The 24977-nt window shown below is 43.2% G+C and overlaps 1 protein-coding gene across 6 annotated transcripts in view; it reads right to left on the bottom strand.

Moving 5' to 3' along the window:
• Atp8b4 (ATPase phospholipid transporting 8B4 (putative)) overlaps nucleotides 1-24977 on the bottom strand; it is a 172545-nt gene that overhangs the window by 12698 nt on the left and 134870 nt on the right. For 4 of the 6 annotated variants that reach the window (XM_076929685.1, XM_076929687.1, XM_034495825.2 and 1 more), the window contains 5 exons: nucleotides 20651-20798; nucleotides 17315-17498; nucleotides 16547-16770; nucleotides 6771-6854; nucleotides 1151-1396 (listed from right to left, as the gene is read on the bottom strand). In XM_076929685.1, the coding sequence (XP_076785800.1) occupies nucleotides 1151-1396; nucleotides 6771-6854; nucleotides 16547-16770; nucleotides 17315-17498; nucleotides 20651-20798 (886 nt within the window). Of the gene's footprint in view, nucleotides 1-788; nucleotides 889-1150; nucleotides 1397-6770; nucleotides 6855-16546; nucleotides 16771-17314; nucleotides 17499-20650; nucleotides 20799-24977 lie in introns of all 6 variants that reach the window. The other 2 variants (XM_076929688.1, XM_076929686.1) reach the window with 2 other exon arrangements.

Below are 24977 nucleotides of genomic sequence, written 5' to 3' on the forward strand. Positions count from 1 at the left end.
ACCCACCCCATCAGTCAGGTGCTAGAGGTGTTAATGGACCAGATGTTTGAGTGAATCCACTCATCTATATCTGCACTAGAAAACAACTCAAAGTCCAGCACAAAACACCAAGGACTCCCCACTCAGAAGTGTCTTCTTGATGTGCCATTTTAGCCTCTTGAATAAATTTTTAAAACTGTATTGCCAAATAAGTTCTAGTTGTCACTTTAAAACCTGGGACTTATTAAGTCTGAAATTATAGGAAACTTTTGTTATTCTTGGAAATGCTTCTTCTCCAAACACAAGAAGGGAACAGAAGTATGATTTTATTATTTTTTATATATATATATACAGTGTGAGACAGGGTCCTACACAGAAGCTCAGCCTTGAGCAATAATCTTGCTTCAGTCTCTTAGTGCTGTGTGTGTGTGTGTGTGTGTGTGTGTGTATTACTGTTAGGCTACTTTTTTTTCAGTACTTAGCCTTGAACCCATGGCTTTGAGCACACTAGATAATCACTCTACCACTGAGCCACACCTCCGATCCCTAATCATTTTTCTTTATACACAATACCCAACTTAAGTGATTTCTGTGTTCTACACACACAGAGGTTATAAACTCCTGATGCTAATTCACCACATCTTGTTATTTATTAAAGATTATTGACTTCATCTCAAAATGTGCAGTTAAAAAGAAAATCCTGGGGCTAGAGCAATGGCCTGGTGGATAAAGTACTCGATGTGTGTGCAAGAGGATCTGAGTGTAGATCCCTAGCACCTGTGTAAAAGCCTAGATGTCATATCACACACCTGTATCCCCAGTGCTGGGTGGGCAGAGATGGCAGATCACAGCGGCTCAGCAGATAGCCAAGCTAGTTGAGATGGGGGGCTCCAAGTTTGGTGAGATACCCTGTCTCCAAAAATAAGGTAGAAAAATGATTGCAGAACACATCCTGACATCAGCCTCTGGCCTCCTCCTGCATCAGCCTCTGGCCTCCTCCTGCATGGACAAAGGCGAGTGCATACATACACACACACACACACACACACACACACACACACACACAGGGATTTCTCCCTGACCCCTTAAGAAGTCGAATCAGCTGACAGTGAACTTCAACTTATGTAAACCTGACACACCAAAGCAGAAGTGCTTTATGGAACAGGTTTACCTGTATGCTGACCACAATGACCAAAGATGTGGCCACAGTAACGGCAAAGGACTGGTAGTCAGCAATGTGTTGCCCGTCTTCTCCAGCCACGTTGTAAAAGGCGCCATAGGGAATGAAGAAAAGGGCCAACGAGGTGTAGATTCCATGTGCCACACAGATGAAAAATCTTCGCTTGTTAAAAAGGAGATTCAGTTGTCCAGGTTCATAGAGCTGAGGACAATCCATGCTGTTCTGCTCACTTATGTCCTGGAAGCAGAGTGTAATTTCAGAGAAGGAGCACTGGGCAAGAGTCAGAGAAGTCCTATATTCCCTATCTCCAGAAATAGACAAGGTCATTGTAGGTCACACTCTATTGCCTACTAGTCCCTGGGCAGGAACAAGACGTTATTTTGTTTTCCCAGAAGAACCCACTCAATTATAAATGATCCCCAATTTGCTTTGAAGAGGCTTCCATCCCCAGGAGAGACAGAGGAGAGGTTACACAGATCTTATATAGCAGAGTTAGGACTTGACTGAACATGAATGCACCTACTTAAACTCAAATCAAAATCTGTTCTCTACCTCCTCCGCAGCCTGCTGTGGCTGATGCCGTCTGGGAAAGAATCAAGCTCCAGGATTCCATGTATGTATAGCCATGGACCAGAAGGAAACTGCTAATGTGCTGTGTGTGTGTGGTAGTGATCTGGAGATGGATGCCGAGAGCTGAGGAGTTAGAATTGGCAATTTGGGGATGAGATGAGGAGGAACTATGAGAGAAGGGAGGAATCCCATGTGGTGTTGGAAGTGGGAAGGGGGCTGAAACTAAACGCTCCGTATCTGAGTGATTTATCCAGTGAGAAGTCAGTAACTGCCAACAGCTCAGGAGAACAGAACCAGACAGAATAAGAGGTTCCATAGTTAGCAGCCACAAGTTCTAGAGAAAAACTTAACTGCTTTTTCTAAAGTTTAATAGAAATATGAATCTATAAAGGAGAGTCTGCATTTCTGGCTAGCTGCAAAGTGATGTCAATGACCACACTTTGAGCATCAAAACCAAGGGCCAATACCAAAAGGATGGCCAGCATAAAAGACTAAACAAAAACAGAAGACCAGCCAGGTAGTGGTGGCACATGACTTTAATCCCAACACTTGGAGGCAAAAGCAGGTATATCTCTGAGTTCAAGGAGGGTTTAGTCTACAGAGCTAGTTCCAGGACAGCCTAGGCTACACAAAGAAACTATCTCAAAACACCAAAATGAAACAACACAAAGCAAACAAACACACAAACAAAAAACAGAAGAGCATAGGTGGAGAAGTGGCAGCCATAAGTGGGGAATTCTGGGGAAGGTCCATCTCTCCTCCAGCCTTGTAGGATGGCCCAGACTACATAGAAGGGGGTTCTACGAATCCTGACACATTCTCTTTAAGAAGTCCTGCCTGGAGACACTGTTGGATACAAGTGTGCCTTCTCCCTGTCCTAGTGTCTGGTGTCATTACCTACACAGACACTAAAACCACACAGTGCTGAGCTGAAGGTCTGGCAACAGACTTGGCAGTGTAATGTTGTTACTTAACCTGAGTCTTGGTTTCTTCATCTGCCAAAATACAAGCAGTAAAGAAACCACTGTCGTGACAGATAGTGGAGAGATGTTTCTGCAACGTTCTTTTCCCGTATTGAACAGTCAGTAATCTATGCTAACGTAAAACATTAATAAAATGATGATAATAATAAAGAATGGCAATAAAATGTAGCAACCCAATCTCAAGAGAGCTTGTGGTGGTCTTCGTTATGCCACAGATTGGCTGGGTGGCTGGCTGGCTGGCCTGTCTAGGACTAGAACCTCTCAGGGCTTGCTCACCCTCAGACAAAATGAGTGACACCACAGATGGTCCCTGGGGCCCTCTAGCCCAGCACCCCTGACTCTGCCATCAGCTTAAAGGCCAAGGCGGACAAACCAAGAAAAGAGTGGAACAACCATTCAACTTGATGGCATTAAGGAGGTTTCTTGTGTTTTGTTTTGCTTTGCTTTTTTCAAGTTGCACAATAACTGTTTTGGGTTTTTTTTTTTTTTTTTTTTTTTTTTTCCCAGAATTGCTTTATTTTTACTATTTGATTCCACAGTGTGGGCAGCTACAAAGCACCAAGAAAAGAAACACTTGTAAACACCAGCACTTGGAATAGCATGTGCTTAATCCTTTACATCTAAGGTCTTTTGAAGTTCAGTGCTTTGTGCAGATGTCTCTCTTTTACATATGGACAGGAGACTCAGAACCAACTACAAAGTAGAGAGAACGGAGAAGGGAGTGACCTCGCAGTGTGAGGGTGTGTATTGTGCAACAGATAGCTGTGGGCCAGAAGACGAAGCCTAGTAAACAGCGCTAATAACAGATCGGAGAAAAGCTGGTCTCAAAAATACTTTAAAAAAAAAAAACCTTTCAAAATGCAGTACACTTTGGTCGTGCCATGGAAACTGCTGGCTAGGCCTCCACTTCCCCCACAGGCAGCCAGACATCCATCCCCCTTTGCCAGGAAGTATGTTCCAAAACAGAGTGGGCCGTGAAGCAGTTACCATTCTTGTAACTGATCTCTCTCCTCTTCTCCTGTCTCACACACATAAACACCAGATAAAAGGCCGTGTTCTTTCTCTCCATGACTGAGGGCTTGTGTGTGCTCATCTCCCTTAGATGGGCCACTCAGCGCCCTGGGTTTCTTTTCTGCTCTGCACTGGCCAAGAAGGCTCCAGTGTCCATGCTGCTATTTTATGTGCCACCCATTTTTCCTTAACCCTGCACAGTTCTCTCCACCTGTCAGAAGCTAGCATGGAACTTCCCCACACAGTGCATGTACTCAGAGGCACTTTGATCTTGGAAGCTAAAAGCAACAGCTTCATGAAAGGACTGGACAGGGAGCACCCTTCAGAATAAGTTTCACTGGAAGAAAGAGCCTTGTTAACTATGCAGGAAGAGTAAAGGACAAAGCTTGAACTGGGAGAGCATTAGCCACTGTCAGGTCTCAAAGAAACCCAGGACCAGGCTCACTCAGTACCCGTGGCTCCTGGCAGAACTTATCATCGAGTCACCTCTACCTTCAACCCAAGGGCTCCAGCCTAAGGGCTTCACTTCCTTTCCCAAGCCTCTCATTCTTGGCATTTCAGCCATGTGCACTCTTGGTCCATTTGGGCCCCGCCCCTCTTGCTTTCCGTCACCTCCCCACCCCCACCCCAACTCATGGCCCAGTACAGTCTGGAGCCTTCCAGATGCCTCTGGCTGTTCTCTCCCTCATATCTACAATAAAATCCTTCCCCCCAACCATACCTTTTATTCAGCCACCATAGCTAGCATGACGCGAAGCTAAAAGAGCGGCCTTAAAGTCTCCTGAACAAACCGTTTGTTTGTTTGGTTGTTGTTGTGTTTTGTTTTGTTTTGTTTTGTTTCACTGCTATAGACTCCCAAGGATCTGACAGAAATTTCCACATTGCATTATTTAGAAAGCAGACATAGTTCAAAGTTGTCTTTGTCCTGGGCAGCAAAACAGGAAAGCTACCCTCCACATTCCCTGCCAAATGTGTGTGCTCTAAGAATCACAGAAGTGGCCTATCAACCCTTGACAGACTGCAGGGTCACTGTGACCTGATCAGAGCTAGGGGAAGCTAGAGAATCTATGTTCTAACATTTAATGGGGGTGGGGGGAGGAAAACAGTAAAGACAGAGTTACATAAGGAAGCGAAAGGTCTGTGGATCCGAGCATCGACTCTTTACATTTTTGTGTTTAGCCTGTAGGAATGGTTGAAGCCAGGAAACTGGAGAGGGGCCCTTGGTGGGGGAAGAACGATCTTAAGGAGGAAGGATAATGAAATACAAGTAATGTGAGAAAGAGGAGTGATGGAGAGGAAGGTCTAAGACGGGAAGGGATAAAGGTGGGCAGAGGAGAGGGTGGAAAGAGGGATGCCTAACACTGGGACATTTTTAAAGCCATATAGAAACCTACGGTTTTACAAGCTTTACACACACACACACAGAGAGAGAGAGAGAGAGAGAGAGAGAGAGAGAGAGAGAGAGAGAGAGAGAGACGCATACATTCACAAACACACTTAGAATTACCCTTCTTAGGGAATAATACTTCTCCCAAAAGCCATAAGTTGGTAAATAAAAATCCAAGTACTAAGTGTGGGATAACTCCCATTGAATTGTTGGTCAGGAGTATCCCGGAGAAGCCCAGAATAGTAATAAAATATTGCCATTGTTCTTGCCCCCCACCCAACCTTGTTGGTGAAATTCTATTGCTGAAGACACCACACATTTTGGTCACAGAACATGGAAAAATCAAGCTTGTTCTGACCAAGACAATTCCTCCCTGCAGGCTAACACTCACACTTCCAGAAGATTCTATGCAGGCCACCAAAGGAGAAAAGCGATCAACAGTCTTACCCAGTTGTGAAACCCTCAAGCTGCAAGAACAGCCTGGCAAGATACACCCATGGGTGCAACAGAGGCACGTGTGCTATAAAAATACTAAATACTTCCTGATTGGATAAGATCTGTTCCACAGGAGGCAACTCATGTTGGAACAGTATATCTGTCTAATACCCCTTGTCAGTCCTAGGGGTGAATCTACTAATTTTATTTTGATAAATGGGCACAGTATCAAACTGGTCTCTAAATATGCACTTTTACACCCATGAATTAATACAGTTCCCAGTCCCCATGAGAGAGGCTTCTGTGTGAAGTGGATGAGTTTAATATAGAAACTCACAACTGGTCAAAGCACAAAGGATAATGTCTATAGAATGCCTAGCCATAAATGGGATCTCAGTATTACATGCCTTGCTCTAAAGCTCAGGGAATATCCCAAAAGAGGGGGTAGGATACTGTATGAGCCAGAGATCAGGGAGTGGGGTGGGGAGTGGAGAAAACAGCTTCTTCTGCACATCACATGGTCACTGCCCTAGTAAACTCCCAGTGACTGTGGTTTTCTGTACAAGATCAAGCCTTTCCAGATTGGATAGGAGAGGGGCTCATAATGGCAGCTGATGGCTACCAGGAGAGGGAGAGTCACAATTTAATAATACTGTCCCTGGTATGTCAACCCTGCTCCAGTGGGTGCTGCACATTCATATGTACATAGGCAGGACAATTTGGATTATGTGGGTCATTAACAAGAGAGAGGGGGGATCTAGAGTTAAGAGGGACAGTGAAGTGTTGGGATAGATCTGGGAAGACTCAGGAGTAAGAAGTTGGGAGCAGTAAATGTGAACATAATACATTGTATGTGTTTATGAAATTCTCAAAAAATTAATTTAAACTTATATTTTTAAAAAGATACAATCAGAGAAATTTGAGAAATGCTGGACTCAAATGAAAGGGGAAAACTTCATGCATGACTTCCCAGGACCTTAAGTCAACAAAGCAAGATGTAAGTCCCTCAGAACAGACGAGGCAAACTTGGATGGAGAACCTTTCTGGAGAAGCAGTGGGCAGGGAAAGGGACCCAGAAGGCCTTGTGACCCATGTAACACTCCTTTTAAAAACTGCATTCCTAGGGATCTTCCCATGGATCAGCCTTCTACTTAAAAGCTAACTAGCAACAGCTGAAAGAGTCAACAGAAAAAGAAAGCAACAAATATAGCAAAACCCCACATACCTGGTCAAAAATTCCCATGGCTAAAACGGGCAGTGATGTGTAAACGATGTTAAAAAGAGTGATGAACCATTGGTCGTAGACAGTCTGAAAAGAAGGGGTAAAGAAATGTTCATAAGAAATACCGTCCACAGAGTGAAAACATTCATTGTCAGGGCTAAGTAACTCAGAGGTCAAGGGCAGAGACATGAGCTCTCCCCACGTTTTGCCCCTGATCTGGGGCTGTGGCCTCTCTAACTTCTATCTCCTTATCTCTAGGTATTTTGTTTTTGCTTGATTTGTTTCTTGCTGTTTTTAAGACAGGTAGCCCAGGCTGGTCTCAAACTTGAAGCTATCCTCCTGACTCTGGCTCCCACGTGCTGAGATTATAAGGCATGCATCACCATGCTCAGCTCTATCCGATCTCTGCAGGGGCATCATATCCTCCTCACTGTGTGTCAGTCTGGGTGAGATGAGCTAATGCATGCAGCATACCAAAGCAACACCCAATACCAGACACATGTGAGACACCAGACTCTTGTGGTGGGGCTTGCATTCTCCAACTTTTTAATGGCTTATTATAAGTTCAAACATATGATCTTAGTGATGTACAAAGAATCCACTAAAGTATTCCCAGAAAAAAACACAAAAATGAACCTGCTACCCCTATATTATATTCATATCTTTTCTTATGAGCAAAAGGAGCACAGATCTCAGTGCTCACTGCACTGGATATAATAAGCAAGTCAATGAAAGCATCCCCTCCCATGTGCAGCCGTGCATAGGGGCTGGCGCTGCAGCTCAGTCAGTGGAACACTTGCACAGTGTGTGTGGGACCTTGGATTTGATCTGTAGTATTATATAAGCCAGAGGTACAGGCCTGAAATCACCACACCCAGGAGGTGGAAGCAGGGATCTTGATCACCCTCAACTACATAGAGTTTGAGGTCAGTCTGGCTTTCAAAAGACTCTGCTTTCAAAAAACAAACAAAATCTTTGCTCAAGTCCCACTAGTAGAACAAAAATTACATGTCCATTTTTGTTGATGTAATAGAAAGATGGAGAGAGAATCTTTCAGAGTCTCTTCTTATAGAGATATGTAAACATCAAAATCCAGACCTCTGGAGCCTAACCAATAACCACCCTGATAGCATTCATTCATTTATATTTCAATGTGTACTAAGAAATAGCTTTACATCAAATACTAAGTTACATGTGGTACTTGTTCAACATGATCACTCACATGGAAATTTATCAAGAAGTACAAATCCTTCTCCCCATTACCCCTTCCTCTTCACCTCAGAGAAGGGGGAGCCACCCTTGGATACCACCCCACCCTGGTGCAGGACTGAGAGGAGAGGAAGGAGGGAGGCTGAGATATGGATATAAAGTAAATTAAAAAAATATTGGGAAAAAAAGAAAAGACTCTGGATCAACCTATCAGATTTGGAATGTATTCTGAAGCCCACTGTCTTGTGGGAAGGTGCTAAAGCACTGTGGATCTTTAAAATCAAATGCATCAAAGACGTTAACGTGGATTCTGCTTAGTGACATAAATAAGATGACCCTTTAAATTACATCCTACAGATGTGAATTGTCTTAAAGAGAAAACATTCTGGTATCTTTAAAGGCTAAATCTGAATTTGAAGTTTCCTATGTCTTAGTAGCATCTTTTGCATTTGAAATGAAGATAGATTTGTTAAAGAAAGAGAAGTGGAAGCCACTCTTTAGATGCCAAGTTCCAACCAACAATGCTCTGGGTAGAGATACTGAGCTTAAATATCATAGACCACAGCGCTGCTGGTCACTGGACTCAGAGATATTTTCAGCTGTGATTGGACCCTGCAGTGAGAAAAAGGCCCCTGAGCATTAGTGTAGCTGTCAACTAGATCTGAAGAGTGAATGGGGTGGGGAAGGTGAGTAGATATGGGAGGAGATGCATGATGCAGTTTTCTACCAATATGGGGCAAGTGGACCAAGCCACCAGACAGAGGAACTGGTAAAGGTGAGTGAGCTCAGACCCTGTGAATCTCAGAACTGAAAATGCTAGGAGTGAGGCTATCACCTGCCTACCTGTACCTGCTCTGGAACAAGAAACTACCTACTGACACTTCACTGAAAGGACCATGACAATTGGTCCCTTTACATAAAACCCTGAGTAAGGCATGTGCAATCACATTAGCCACCACATAAAGCCATTTGAACAAGCAAGGACCATCTCTTCATCAAGGCTCACGGGAGTAGGGGTTGCTTCCTCGTAAAGAGCCCCTCTATACTCTCAGCATGCATTGAGGAATTACACCAGGTTCTGCCACTGTCCCGGACTTTGCCTTCACCATTCTGCCTGGCTTGTGGGCCCCCTTCAGGGGAAGCTTAACTGAGGACCCCAGTGGACTCCCAGTGGCACACCAGCAACACCAAGAACCACCACGGCAATGCTTCCCTGAATGGAATGTCGGCAGCACTCTGGGCACCCCAATGGTGAGGCAGCGGGAGTTGGGGACATGAAATTCAAGAGATAAACATATGACATATGTGGAAAAGCTTAACCTTGGAAGGTTCTAGAAGCCCACCACCCCCAGCTTTATAAAATGAGTAAACAGCCCCAGCAGCAGGAGGAACCTGACCAGCTGAGCAGAAAAAGAGACACTCAGACCATTCATCTTGTCTGCAAGCTTTGCACTGGGTGACAGTTTTTATGAGTGTCACCATGTCACCATGTGGCTTTGTGCTGACACACACAGCCACCTGTACATCATCTCTGACTCTGTAAGTAATCCCTTACCCACACTCCTGTTAGTGACTCCAAGGAAAACTGGTTGGTTCACCAGGATGGACATTGCAGCAATTGTTACTTTAGTCCACTGTGGGTTCCATTTCTTGTGTGAGTGAACATGTATGCTGTATGTCTCCAGCAAAGCTCTCACACAAGAAGGAGGAACATTTTTTTTCAGTGTATCTGTGCTGGTTTGTTTTATGTCAACCTGACACAAGCTAGAGTCATTTGAGAAAAGGAACTTGGAGATTAGTCCCTTTCTGTAATAGCCTTCAATCACCAAATCATTCTTCAAATTCATAAAGTCACCCTTGTACTTCCTGCAGCACCTCAGCTGGGGTGCCTGTCCTCTGACTCCAGCCTGCTCAGCTTTGATTGGTCCTGAGGAATCAGCTTAGGGTAGGTGGCAGGTCTTTTAGGATGCCTGTCTGAGCTAGCCCACTCCCATCCCTTGTAGTGAATTCCACCCATTCACCTCAGGACACATTTTCCCAGGTTATGGGCACCAGCTTGAAGCAGTTTGGAAGCCAAGAGCATCCACAGGCTGAAACGCCACAAGGGCCTTTCTCCCACAGGCTCATTCCAGGGCCGGATTCCAGGCCCCTTGTTAGTACCGTGACTCACTACATCTCAGTGCTTCATAACATTGACCTGTAATTACTTACATCCTGGTTCCCAGCCCCATCTTATCAACCTGTCAGCTCTTGGAGTCATTCTCATCCAGGAGCCCAAGAAACTAACTCAGAGTCTAGCATGTGATAAGTTACAAATAATATCATAAAGGGGTTTGGTCTGGGGACATGGTGCTTGCCTAGCATGAACCAGCCACCAGAACCACCAATAGATAGATAGATAGATAGATAGATAGATAGATAGATAGATATGGATGGATAGATAAAATATGTCAAATAACATATAAGATACCTCTTTGGAAATCTATATCCTCAGGTTTGGGGTGGGTTGCAGAGAGAAAAGCTGTATTCTTTCATCTCTCAAAAACATTTTTCTGCTAAAGAAGACACATTGGGAGATAAATAGGAGGTGTGCCACTTTAGCTCGTCAGTTGTTGGTCTGCATACTTAGCAGAGACTCACTAGTAGGATAGGGTAGAAGGGCCAAGGCTGAGCATTAGCCTGTCCCCGGAGTTTTCACAGGGCACATCTGGAAGGCAAGGGCAGAGTAATTCTCCTGCCTTGTGGAAACCAGCCTCAGGTATCAAAACCTGTGACGCCATTGGGCCTCGAGATTAGCCTCAGTCTTTCCCATCGCTTTCCAAAGTCTCACTGTATATTTTCTTATAGTATTTGACAAACCTCTTCCAGTCTTGACAAGATAATTGCTTCCATATTACACAGAATTTTTTAGAGATACATATCTCTGTATCTCCCTGACAATGATAAATTGTCAACAGATAATATCATCTCAAGCGCTCAGTGCCAACACTTACACAGTTTCAAATGTGAATTTCCTAAACTGGGCCTCAGCAATTTTTGGAGGGACAACTCATCTTTATTAAAACCCCTGAAGGACTGAGTGCTTTTAAAATAAGTCACGGCTATTAACAATAACACACACACACACACACACACACACACACACACACACACGCTAAGCTCAAGAAAAATTCATGTAGGCTTCAACAGTGAATCAGGGTAAGGCATGAATCAGGGTAAGGCATGCCCTGAGGAATGAGCCATGAGCCAACCTTTATCCAAGCTCTGTTAAACTGGTAACCCAGCTGGAAATCTCACCATGCCAGGTTATGTTTGTTCATTGCTGGCAGCTGAGTTGGAGCATTTGTTGATAGAAGGTAGACTCAAGCTTCCAGATGATTCTAGAAGGCAGGGCACCAGGTGAAGCTTGTTCGAGCCAAGTTGACAGAGAACTAAAAGGGCAAGAGCTGTGCTCCTGATCATGTCACCACTGACTCCCAGTTCTTGAGGAACTCAGGGTTTTCTTTTATTTAAAAAAAAAAAAAAAAAAAAAAAAAGGTTTCCACTCCCTACCTCTAAACTCTCTGACAGAGCAAAGGTTCTACCTCAGCATACACTCTGAGGATCGTCAAGATGGCTGTGGGTAAAGATGCCCCTAAGCCTGACGACCTGAGTTTGATTCCAGAACCAACATGGTGGAGGGAGAGAACAGACTCCTGAAAGTTGTTCTCTTATCTGCACATATGCTCCATGGTCCTTGGGCTCCTCCTCCTCCCAGGCACACACAGGATAATTTCTTGAATTATATTGCATGTTTTCTCTTATATGTGAAAGACAGTATTTAAACTTTTGATAAGTTGCTATCATCTGAATAAACAGAGAGGTAAGGTACCTAGTAAAGGACATGGGGTGGACGGTGGGGGTTCTTCCAAGGAAGAGGAAATAAAATTTAGTGTTATGGAGTGATAAATGGGGGGAGGGGAGAGAAGGGTCAAGGAGGGAATATGGGGAGGCACAACTAACACTAAAACTTATGGAAACCTATTACTGTAGAAGCTTTCTAGTGCTGCTTTGAGTAGGACTGGCTCACATATTGGAATGCTTGGTCATCAGGGAGTGGCACTATTTGAAAGGGATTAGTGGGCGTGGTCTTGTTGGAGGAAGGGTATCCTGAGGGTGAGAATTAAGGTTTCAAGGCCTCTAACCAGGCCCAGTGTCTCTCTCTTTCTGTTGCCTGCAGATCTGGATGTAGAACTCTCAGCTCCTTCTCCAGCACCATGTCTGCCTGCATGCTGCCATGCTTCCTGCCATGATGATAATAGACTAAACCTGTAAAACTGTAAGCAAGCTCCAGTTAAATGATTTCCTTTATAAGAATTGCCTTGGTCATGGTGTCTCTTTACAGCAATAGAATGCAGACTAAGACAAGCTTTCAAAAACATACATATATGAAATGATTTTAAATGTCATTTCTATATGATGGAAAAAAATAATTTTATGCCACCAACTAAAACCCCTAGTGCCAAGTACATATTACATCCTGTTGAATTATTGGCCAAAAGGATGCCACAGACCACCCCCACCCCCAAACATTATAGGCTATTGCCAAGGCTATTGGTTGCTCTCCACAACATGATGGTACGGCCCTATTGCTGAGAGCGCCACTTACATATAATCAAACAAAAAGTCAAGCTGGTGCCCAACTAGGAGCCTCATCCTATTGGCATTCACAGTGCCAGAATGTTCTCTGCATGCCTCTGGAGGAGGGAGAGAGTCATCACTATCACCCAGCTACAAAACCTGAGACCCACAAAAACAACCTATGTGTAAGATACACTGGTGTGAGAGTGAAAGATATATTAGAGGGATATCCAACTAAATTTAAAATTGGATTTAAGGCCCTCTCCATGAGATGGAACCCATACCTGACACAGCAAAAGTGGCCAAGAACATCAGACTGGATAGGTCATGGGCCTACAGGAAAACCACTATTATTATTCTGCTAAGGGAATGGAGCAATAACATGATTTCTGGTGTTGTATTTCTATATTCATATATCAGCACATCACCCAACTCTCATCAGAGAAGCCGCTTCTTACAATATAGCTGGGGATTAACACAGACACACACCAGACAACACACAGAGTGAGAGACTCTGCAGCACGCAGTCCTACATGGGAGGCTCTTATCTAATGTCCATCAAGGCTCAGGGCTCCATGTGGAAGAGGAGGTAGTAAGACTCTAAGAGTCAAAACTGGTGAGTGATTGGAAAGAAACAGTGTCTTCCAGACACAACAGGAATGGTACGCATGTGAACTTCCAGAGACTGTGGCAATGAGCACAAGTTTTGCACATATTCAAACAGACAAAATACCAGCACAGACAACAGGAAGTGGACACAATGTCCCACCCCTAAAAAGAAGCTACTTGCAATTGATACCCATTGGGAGAGGAAGTCGGCTTTCTTCAGTGGAGTGTCACTGGGCATATCAACCGCAGTCCAGGGTAGGCTCTAGGCCCAGGAGTAGTTGGCCAGCCCTCCAAGTCTGTTTGTTGTGGAATTTTTATTTCGTTCTGTTTTTTTTTTTGGGGGGGGGTGCGGGTTAGGCATTTTGTCTTACTATGTTTTGGAGTTCTTTAATTCCTTTTTTGTTTTGGATCTTTTCTGAGAGGAGATGTCTGGGTTGTTTGTTTGTTTTTGAGAAAAAAGAACATGAAGTCGAATGGGCAGAGAGTTGAGATCTGAGAGGAATCAGGGAAGGAGAAAATAGCAAAATAAAATTTATAAAAAAAAATATGAAAAAAAAGTTGGTTGAACAAATAAGAGAAATGTGATGGTGGAGCGACTTAACATCCGTTTCGCATTTCTACAAATAAAATCATTCCCAGACTGCGAGTTCTCTGTCAGTGGAAATTACCTCCCTCCGTTTCATGCAGTGGCCCAGCAGGCCAATAGAACACCTGCCCTAAACTGGAATGAAGTGAATTGCTGCTAAGCAAGCAAACATTCAAAGACATGGGAGATGTGTATAAGTCTCACCTCTGCCAGGACTGAATAGAGAAGGGTGGGCCACTCGGGAGAAGACCGGTTGGAAATAAAAGCATCTCTGTCAGCTCTCTTTAAAAGAGGTGGGTTTTAGGAGCTGAGGAAATTTCCATGTCCAGCACATGGCAATGGAGACCAAAGATGCCTAGATGGTTTCAATGGTGGCAAGCATGTCTCCCTGACCTAAATTCTCAACCTGCTTAGACTGGTTGGTGTCTCTTCCAAACATGTTTTTGTTTTTTGGGTTTTTTTTTGTTTTTTTGTTTTTTGTTTTTTTTTTGGTTTTTTTGTATGTGCCTCATTATAACATATTGTCCTTAGAAGAACAGGACTTGGAGGGGAAGCCAAAACACGTTACACTTGGTGCTAATCAAGGGAGAAGAGACAGCAAGCCTGGCCAATTCCAGCCCCACCTCCCAGTGGCCATCACAGCCAGTTCTCAGTACCCCTGAAACAAAGACCACACACAAGGACTCCAGTTTCCATCTCTGGAGCAAGCTCTAGAATGGGTTTCTTGCTATATACAGCCTCATGGTGTGGGGGCTGGGAGGGAATCCATTGCTGTGTTCTACCAATTTTAGAAAATATTCATGAGTTTGTATTACATGGAATCTAATGAAAACCCTAGTGCAGAGGAAACCTCCACTTGTTGGGAGCCGACTTTTAACAGAAAGCGGCTATCAGCTTTGCAGCCATCTTGAGCCCCCAGCTGCAAGGCATGCGGTCCACGTGCTATCCATGCCATACATGCCTATAAGGAACAGGCACGTGCACCTTATATCAACACCTACAAGGCACGTGGCAAAACCATATAAATACCCCAGATTTCCCTTCAATAAATGAGACTTGAGCCGGGCGGTGGTAGCGCACATCTTTAATCCCAGCACTTGGGAGGCAGAGGCAGTGGATTTCTGAGTTCAAGGCCAGCCTGGTCTACAAAGTGAGTTCCAGGACAGCCAGAGCTACACAGAGAAACCCTGTCTCGAAAAACAAAGCAAAAAAAAAAAAAAAAAAAAAACAAAACAAAAATAAACGAGACTTGATCAGAACCTCTGTCTTGTCTCCATTCTTCGTGTCTCTTCCCCTTTATCCTCTCTCTCTCTCTCTCTCTCTCTCTCTCTCTCTCTCTCTCTCTCTCTCTCTCTAGACCCTGACCGGCAGACTGGAGCGGCAGCTTGGGCAGCAACATCCACTAAAGTTGTGGATCAGGTAAGTCAATGAGACTCCCAAAATAATGTAAGCAGTTGCCATTACCCTTGGTTGCCTCCCAGAACTTGAAGACCCTATAGAAACAGGTCTTGAAAGAGTCAACTGAAGCTGACCTTGAAGCCTTCTCCCTGAGTATTAGCTTCCATAATATCTGAAGGTTTTACATGAGCTGTCAGGGGAGAAGAGCACTCAATAATCCTACCTATCTGTAGTCAATGAGCCACAACGATAGCCAGCATGGCAAGATCAAAGGATGCAAAACGGTGCTTCAATAATATCAACATTCTCTATAGGTGGATTTTAGCTGGCAGAATGATATTAAAACAGCACCAATGTCTGAGCATCAACCACTTCTCCTTGGTGTAAAATATCATACTGCCCTCTAAATCCCTACCTCTGTACCCATCAAGTAGTTCAGCTTTTGGAACACATCAAAGAAGTTTATCTGTGCAGTGAGTGACGCTTAATACAGAAACTCACAACTGATCAAAAGTGTCTGTAGAGTGCCCAGCTATAAATAGGGCATCTATATTACACCCCATCTCCCTAAGGAACCACAGAGGAAGAAGGGACAGAAAGACCATAGGAGCCAGAGGTCAGGACAGGGGAGGAAGATGCCCGTGATAAACATTCTCCTCAGGACACGAGGCCCTGCACTCATGAACAAACAGTGATTATGTCTGCCTGCATGAGACCTGCAAAGGTCAGGCCAGTCACCATTCCAGCCTGGATAGGAAAGGTGTTCATGACCCACTCATCAACTTGGCTGAGGAGCTTTTAGTAGTTGATGGCCAATAGTGGAGGGAAACTCAGTTTTCTTTAAGTCTGTGGACCCGGGTAGGGTGACCATGTGCCAGTGAATGGCTCCACACCCATGAGTTTATGGGCAGCACAAATAAGTTGGATTTGGCAAGTAATAAGTTTTTAAGACATAAATTTGTAGGTAGAGTGGAAGTGAATCTGGAAGGAATTGGGATGAGGTGGGTGTACTATGACCGTGTGAGTCTTTTTTCAAAAATAAAAATATTAATTTTAAAATAATATTTGTATTTTAAAATAAAAATTTCAAAAACTCTTCATAAGGCTTAACTTTTATCATACCAACCAACACATTTCATAAAAAGCTAAAATATGCAAGAAGCAGTAATTTACTCTTCTATACATAAGAAAATTCCAGCTTCCCATTTATTTTTGTATGAGTTGGATTCAAAGCTCATCAACACTCAATCACCGAATGGTTATACTGTCCTAGATCAGTGTCATTTCTTTATCAGCAAGACAGTGTGAAGAGAGGGTGCCACTCGTGGGAGAAATAAAAAGGGTGGCTTTTACTCACCTGTGCTGAGAAACCACAGAAGAAGGCGAACCAGAAATGCACAAGGGTGAATGCAAAGTTCTTGTAGAAGAAATAGCATAAAAATTTGCACATTCTGTAATAGGACCATCTTCCATGAACAAGAAGCAGCCGCTGGAGATACCTAAACTGAGCCAATGCATAATCACTGGCTAAGACTGCTTGCAGCCCTTCCTGGCCACTGATGCCAATACCAATGTGGGCACCTGAAGGGAAAAGAAGATGGAAAGGTTTCATCCCCAAACAAAATGGCAGCATCTTTAAGAAACTTATTCCTCTTTTATGTCAGTCATTTTTATAACTGTAGAGCTATAATAGTTATTATAGTTTTTCACGTATATCATGAACTAGTCACATAGTTAAGTATTGACTCTAGTTTTACTTAAGAGAAAACTGGGCTGGGAAAGGGTTGGAAATTTACACTTTACACTTGAAAATAACAAAGATGGGGTCAACCCAGCTGCTAGGAACACAGCCCTGGCTACATTCACCTGCCCTAAGTGGTTTCTCCCTCTCAAACTGTAGAAGGCAAGCCATGTCATTTTCTAAACTAAGAAATATGCAGGTAGTTTAACTGAAGAGAAATGTCTTAGAGGCACTAACAGTTGTATAAGTGCTGGGCCCAGAAAGTATAATTTATATAAGAACCATGGTAAAATTAAATTAATGCATATTTCTATTATATAGTATTACATGCTGAAACAGGACTCCATGTGTGTAGTATGCCTCATTGAGAAAATACCCTCTTACTTTTAATCATGCTGACATCATTGGCCCCATCACCAATGGCCAAAGTCACAGCATTTTTGTGCTTTTTTACCAACTCTACTACTTGGGCTTTCTGGAGTGGAGTGACTCTGCAGCAAACCACAGTCTTACACACGCAGGCAAGCTCCAAAAGATCCTTCTCCACATCACTTTCAAGGGCATGGGCCTGTGTCGTCAAAACAAACAGAACACATGACGATTGTTAAGTTACAAAGCAAATATCATAGTTCTTGACTGACTTCATTTCAGAACCATTTCCTTACTTGGTCAATCCAGGGTTGCAAAAGCAGTAACAAGAATAAAGACATGCATACTGAGCTGTTGGTAAGTTTCAAGGAAATTTAACACAAAATAAGAGACATGCCCTTGGTGTGCCTCCGTGACATGTTACCTTGCCATCTTGGCAAGGTATAACTATGATAGATATTGGGAAAGTTCTACTAGGAGCTACTAAAATCAATGGAAACAACAGCTAGAACCTACTGATACCACAATAGTTTCAAATGAACCGCCAACCGTGGTGATTTCTACATGACACACTGCTGGTGTCTTTGCACCGTTAGTGTGCAAAGTATAGTTAGTGTGTTCATGAATGCCAGTGCACAGGCAAGATAAAAAGGACACGAGCAGAGGCTGTCCCTAGAAAAGCACTGTAGTTGAAATCAGGAGCCTGAACAAGAGGGAGACAGGCAACCTATGCCTCAGTTGGGGTTCCCCAACCAATTTCTACCCTTGTTCCACATACTGAGAGCTTTTCTAGACCCTAAGCAATTACTGAAAAGAGAGCATGATTCTCTCCAATTAACTGGACCTTTCTAGAGTCATCTCACGTTGTAGTCTATATTAGACACATTCAAAGGAAGCACAAGTTACTGCTGAGTAATAGATACCTTAGAGTGAATCCTTAGCGAGCCACCCGCAGCCCGCTCCAGTTTGGCCCATCTGTCTTCAGGGGCTATGTTCAGTAGCACCTTTAGGTCCTTTTGTAAGCCCCGTCAGGCCGCGTCGCTGTTTCCCAGACTGCCTTTATACCTTTGTATTTGCTATCATTTTTACTCAACAACCTCCATTCTGCCAGAAAGGCTGCTCTGTTTGTTTTTTAAACAAATAATTAAATGTGTCTATTTCTGTGTTCTAAAAGCACCGTATTAACTCCTCTTTTGTAGTATCCGTCATACTGCTATCAGAACAATGCAGTGATCCCACAAACAAGGACTACGCTCCATTCATGTCTGAGTTCTCTACCACTCCAGCACTGTGACCTGGCCAGTCTGTCTAAACAATAGCGGTATGAGCCAATGGGCAGGTAAACAAGTCCAAAACTGTGACTCCGGTGCATACAAATTTTATAGTGAAGCCTATGTTCTTCGGAAAAACTGTGGATCATCATTCTCAAATATATCACATGCTCTGAAAGACAAGCCATATAACTGGCTCTTTTGCTCAGAATGGCCCCCTGTTTTCTTTATTATCAGCAAGTAAAACATAGACTTGGGTTTTGATGAAGACAGGCCTGATTACATTCAGAAAAGCTTCAGAATCTGAGAAAACCGGAGCTATGATTTAAAAAGAAAACAAAATCTGACTTTACTAGCAAAAATACAGTCAATTCTCTGTTGGGAGCCAACTTTTAGCAGAAAGTGGCTAGATCAACTTTGCAGCCATCTCGAGCCATATACCCTGACAAGAGACTTGTTTTTCAACAGCCTACAACAGCTGAGCACACTCTGACAAACATCTTGTTTATCCCACATAGCTTGTTTTGCTGTTTAGTGACCCCAGCTGCATGGTGCACGTGGTAAAGAGTCTTTAGCTGTGTGTCCCTGCTTGTGCTTATAAATACCCAGGATTTCCTTGCAATAGGAGGAGGCAATAAAGGAGACAATATGAAAGAATATGAGACAGTAAACGAGACTTGACTACACACTCTGTCTTGTCTCCATTCTTCACGTCTCTTGCCCCTCCATCCCCACTCTCTCTCTTGACCAGAGCACTTAGCCCCAAAGCGTGGGGCAGTGTGGACAGCAACATAGTAGCCCCAAAGTGTGGGGCAGTGCAGTACTCAACAATTCTCCATAACTGAAGAGGGACATCTCATGGTTTCACGAGCACCCGGCTTTGAAGCAAACAGGGCTCCTGAAGAACATCCAGCTTAGAGCTTTCTTTCAACAGAGAAAAAGACAGGGTAGGTGATTATCACCGGAAAGCCCATGCCCTACAAACACTGACTTCCTCAAGCCCAAGGGACCGCCAAAGAATAACCCATTAGGGATTCTGTCCTGTGGAGCTGCCTGGGCCACTCAACCCCAGATCTCAGCAGACTGACATAACTTTCAGTTGGTGTTCATCTATGCAAGGGAAAAGTTCATGTCATCTGGACCAACTTTGGACTGAGCTTGGCCTGCAGCTGAGCTCTGTAACTTTCCACGGCTCTCCATGGTGTGGAAGCAGCACTTTGCTGCGTCTGGGATCCAGCTGGATAGTGCTTGGAGTGCTAGGAGCTAACAGGCGGACAGTCACAGGGGGAATCTACTATCCTCAGATCCAACTTCTTTTGTCCACTAAGAAACTGTCTTCAAGAACAAATGTTCGTTTTCCAAACTCCAAAGCGAAAAATGAGCATCAAAGCCAAAGAAAGATGTGAGATTAAGTTCTTGGTACATATAAATGATAATTTCACGAGACTGCAGTCAGGGCTTTTGTATTCTAATTAGAGACTCAGGAGGAGCGGTTTGAGTTTTGTTTCGGGGCTTGGAACCTGAGCTGCGTTAGAAGTACAATGCAAGTTTATTCTATTATGACAAGAACCAGATTTCCTAATCAAATCAAATTGTTTGGCTTTGCTGCAGAATGTTGCTATTTAGAAAAACCACCAGAGGTATCTTAATGGCAATAATTTGGCGTGGTAATTCTGTGAAGGTCAGGTTATGACTTGCAAATCACAAACATTAACAAGAGCAGTAACTGAAACCCGTCTGTCCAGTCATAGTCTTTCACTTAAATCACACTGAGCTGTGCCACCCCCACCCCTTACAAAAGCATTTAAACCATCCTGCTAAGTGACTGTTTAGGCAAAATTCATAGATTCCCTGCGAATTGTTTCTCCAGAGCCACACATCCAGTGTGGATCCTTCAAACAATGATGTCTGAAAGGCACACTGGAAGTCTTTCCTTTTGTAAACAGGAAATCCTGTGCACGCCCTATCTCTTGTAGTGACATTTATTTGAAAAACACAAAGGGGGCTCTCATTATAACAGCACAAAAGAGATGACTATTGGAGTAAAGAAAAAGAGAAGAATAGCCTCAGGCAAACTCACCAAACTGTGGCCGTTTATGACTAAGGCATATTCTCCTGTCACAGCCTCTCCTGCACCGGCGTCCAACCCCAACCGCTGCTTGTTTCCATAAACTGCATGTCCATTGGAAAAACTCGTGTTTTGTCCAAGCAAATTTTCCTTTGCTTTCCTTAAAGAATAAGAGAATTTAAAAAGCATAACAAAGCATGAAGAGCTTATCTATAACTGAACCAAGAGTCTGGCCTAGAAGTGAATTCATTCCATCACTATTCAGAGTAAGGCCAGGTACTAGGTCCATCAAGAAAACCGATGGGCAAGCAGCAATGCATGTCAAAGCTGCATGGGGTCTGGGGCGGGGGAGGGGGCGGGGGCGGGGGTAGGAGTGAAGGAAATACGAAGGTAAACATAGTGAAAACAGAATCATTTTAAACTACCTAAAAACTCTTTTTAACTAAGGAATCTTGATAGTTTTGGTGCAGAAAGCCTAAAGAGCCACTCTCTGGAAAATGGTGTTTTTCAATGTGCTAAACAAAAACTAAAAGTGATGAATGAAACCTCATTACACAGAACCCTCCCCTTCTTCCCTCTTTCCTTTCCTTCACTTTTCCATCTCCCTTTCTTCTGATGTGTGTGTGTGTGTTCATTATTACATAACCTGGCTGAAAACGACAGTCCACTTATAAACACATTTTTTAATATTTTAATAACCACTTATTATTATAAAATAATAGAATATTTTAAGTTAAAAAATATCCATCAGTTTAAATGATAACCATGATCTTGTAAGAACTACAAACATCAAACATGGGGGCTTGTTACAAATAGAAATCCCTCTCAATGCTCAAGACCTAATCAGTAGCTTATATGATGACATAACCCCACTAGAAGTGGCATTTTACTGTTCTACTAAAAAAAATGTGATGGTGTCTTTAAAACGAAGGTAAATTCCCTCTCAGAAGACCTGTGGGCGACTGCATTATAAATAACAGGTCTGTTAGCATGACCATAGTAGCTTCCGCCATATGATGTCCCCAGCAGAAGGATGCCCAAGCCAGCCACTGCACGTAAGTATACCAGTACATGTATAGACGAATTTCAGAAGAAAACAGAAAGTGAAGAATGGGTTAGCAGATGTTTTGACTTATGGCAAATGAACTGTCTCCCTGACATTTATTTCAATGAGTTTCTACTGAAGCTCCTCTGATAGGAGAGAATGACCATAGGAAAACAAACACTTTGCCTTCAGCTTTTGAATTATTTAAAATACAGTGATGCATATAAAAATGTATCACCAAGAGTTTATGCACAAACTACAAAAGCAGGCCTAGAAAGAAGCAAAGGCAGGCCACCTTGTTTCCCGACTCAACATTGCCGTCTGCTGTCCGGGACCAAAATCACGCCTGCACTTTTAAGAGCCTTGTCACTCGCCCTTGTTTCCAAGGATGATATCAGACAGTTAGCAGGCAGTTTGCAGAAATGAACAAAAGAATATGTAAAGTTACAAGGCTGTGTGAAATGCACTGTGGGGAAGGAGACAGAGCAGGCACAAAAAATTACTGTTGCAAGCAGAAGGCTCCGATGTCCTCAGGAGATAAGCAACCCAAGGAATGCTCACCGTGGTCATGAAAACTGGTACCACCATCTGACGAATGGGAGAAATGATACCTAGACACGAGCGTGTCTCTGACAGTGCTGCACATCTCATTAACTGGGTTTTCAGAAAGCACCGAAGCAAAAAAAAAAAAAAAAAAACAAAAAAAAAAAAAAAAAAAAACATCTCCCAGGGGTTTCTGTTTGGTGAGTCTCCCATTTGCTGTGTAAATGACTCAACCTCCATTTCCCCCTTGGAAAACGAAAACATTCCAAAGGAGGGTGAAGTTCATGAACACACTGGCTGAAATCCTATTTACTTAGGACTTTTCCCCAACAACGTCTTCCTGTCTTCCTAACATGTGACACAAGCCCCTTTCCAGGCAGAACAGGGACAATTTTTATGCTCTGCTGAAATTGCTAATGCTCCCTCCTCCCAGGCCTTCACTCCCTGCCAGACTGAAATGCTCACACTGTAAGACCTGGGTGGGTGTTCATAGCTGCCCTTTCTCTTACTTCCTGGAACTCAGCATTCCAAACACAAGCTGGTTCTTGCAAATGCAATTTATTAGGAGAGAAGAAAGCTACACATAGTACCTTTGAATGAAGATAAAGTGTACAGTGTATAGGCATCACACATACAACTGGACCTCAAATACTAACAGATGCTTTGTAATGAGGGGCAGTTTAGTTCAATGTTGTAATGCACAGCCGCACAAAGGGTTGAGTTGACTGGAGCATTCCCAGCCCATACCATCTGAAACACACTAAAGGAGAGTGAAGCCTGTGCTCAGCCATGCACTCAACCTGCAAAGGAGAGAGGAGACGGGAGGGAGGGAGGAGCCATTTTATCAGTCCTTTCCTGGCACTCTAGATCCAGGAATTAAAAAGATCTGTTAAGAAACAGATTTAAATTATGACACTGTGTTTAAAGGAAAATAATTTAGACTTTGGTAAAAGGCCAGTGCTTTGAGCTTGCTTGTTCCTTGGAAACTTGTGTTGCCTCTGACAGATTAGCTATCTGACTTTTGGCCACTTGATTAGTCCAAGGCAGACCCAGGACTTCAAATTCCTAGTTCTTGGTTACCAAAACAAATGGCTTTGCATATGAAGCCAGCCACGGGCTATCTGTAGGTTACAGTAAGATACGATGACAGAGGGCAATGAAAGGCACAGCACCACCCTTCCTAGAGTGAGGAAGGAAGAAAGTGAATCAACTTTTTAGTTCAAGCTTCCAGTTCACCATCCCTCACTGCCCCAAAGACCATTAAAGACATCAATCCATTATCAGAAATTGGGGATTGGCCTAGATGGGTATCAACCCTCTGAAAAAAGGCAACTGCATGCACCAGTCTGCTCATCAGAAGTCAAAATCTAATGCTCTAGAGTGTTAGAATTTATGAGAGGAAACTTGACCTACTAAAACAGTTGACCCAGGAGAACAGAACTTGAGAATTCAAACCAATATCTCTCCTGTTTGGTAGGTACTGTAATTAAAGACTCTATGATGTCATAGTCGGTGTTACGTTCTTCTCCATAAAAGGACTCCTGACTGGCCAATATCTTATAAACAGCCTACATCACACAAAGAATTTTCAGTACCTGCCCCAGGACATTTGCATTTGCAAATGGTCCTAATGATTAAAGATTCTACTGATTAGAGAAGGGGTACAGAGTCCTAGTGTCTCAGTGGGGTCACAGCTTAATGAATTTTTCTGAGAACAAAGCATATGACCAGTGTCTCAGAAATGAAACACTGGATGAGTTTTCTTGTCTGACCAAGCAAAACCTCATTGTCTATTTTCTTTGGAGCAGAAGATATATGCTCTGTTAAAATTACACAGTCCATGAATAACCTCAGAAAATGGCAGGACTGAACTGTAGACTGTGAGCATGTGGCTAACACAGGACTGAACTGTAGACTGTGAGCATGTGGCTAACACAGGACTGAACTGTAAACCATGGGCATGTGGCTAACACAGGGCTTACCTGTAGACCACGGGCATGTGGTCAACATAGGGTTTAACTTATACCTGTGGGCATGCTGCTAACACTAAAGCATCAATGGGAACCAACTCAATCAAGGATTCCACAGGTCCAAAGCTGGCTAACAACCCTAAGCAAGCTATGTGCAAGCTGAGTGGCATGAAAATTCCTCAGCCATGTTGACAACATCTAAACACATTTAACAGGTTTAACTACAAACATGTAAGTATTGTCCATCCAATGGAAACTCCCTCAGATCCTGCTCTTTCAACACACTTTTTTTTTTTTTTTTTGCATGAACTCAAAAACATAGCACGAGAACACAGAAGGGCACAAATTTATGATTTTAATCCCCAGGGCTTAGATATAAATCACCAAGACTGGGAATGTAGTGGGAACCTCCAAACAATAGCTCTCCTTAGGAACTCTTTCCCCTCAATTTTCGTAGACAGCATATTAATTCTGGAAAAACAATGCGTTCTGCCAGCAGAATTTTCTGTCACACATTGTTTCTGCGGTAGATGCGAAGCATGACAGTACCTCCAATTCTGGATTTAAATAAGCATCGCCAGCCAGTCAGCTGAGCAAGGTAGCTCTGTGGAATGCGAGATGCTACACCTGGATGTAAATATTTTCCTTTAAATAGTTCCCTTCTCATGAAAACATGCTTTTAGTTTCTTATCAATTGTAAAAATTTGCATGAATACTAACTACTACTCAGTAATAATGTAACCAAATAAATAAATAAATAAATAAATAAATAAATAAATAA

The sequence above is a fragment of the Arvicanthis niloticus genome, chromosome 2 (genome assembly GCF_011762505.2).
Source record: "Arvicanthis niloticus isolate mArvNil1 chromosome 2, mArvNil1.pat.X, whole genome shotgun sequence".
Lineage (NCBI taxonomy): Eukaryota > Metazoa > Chordata > Mammalia > Rodentia > Muridae > Arvicanthis > Arvicanthis niloticus.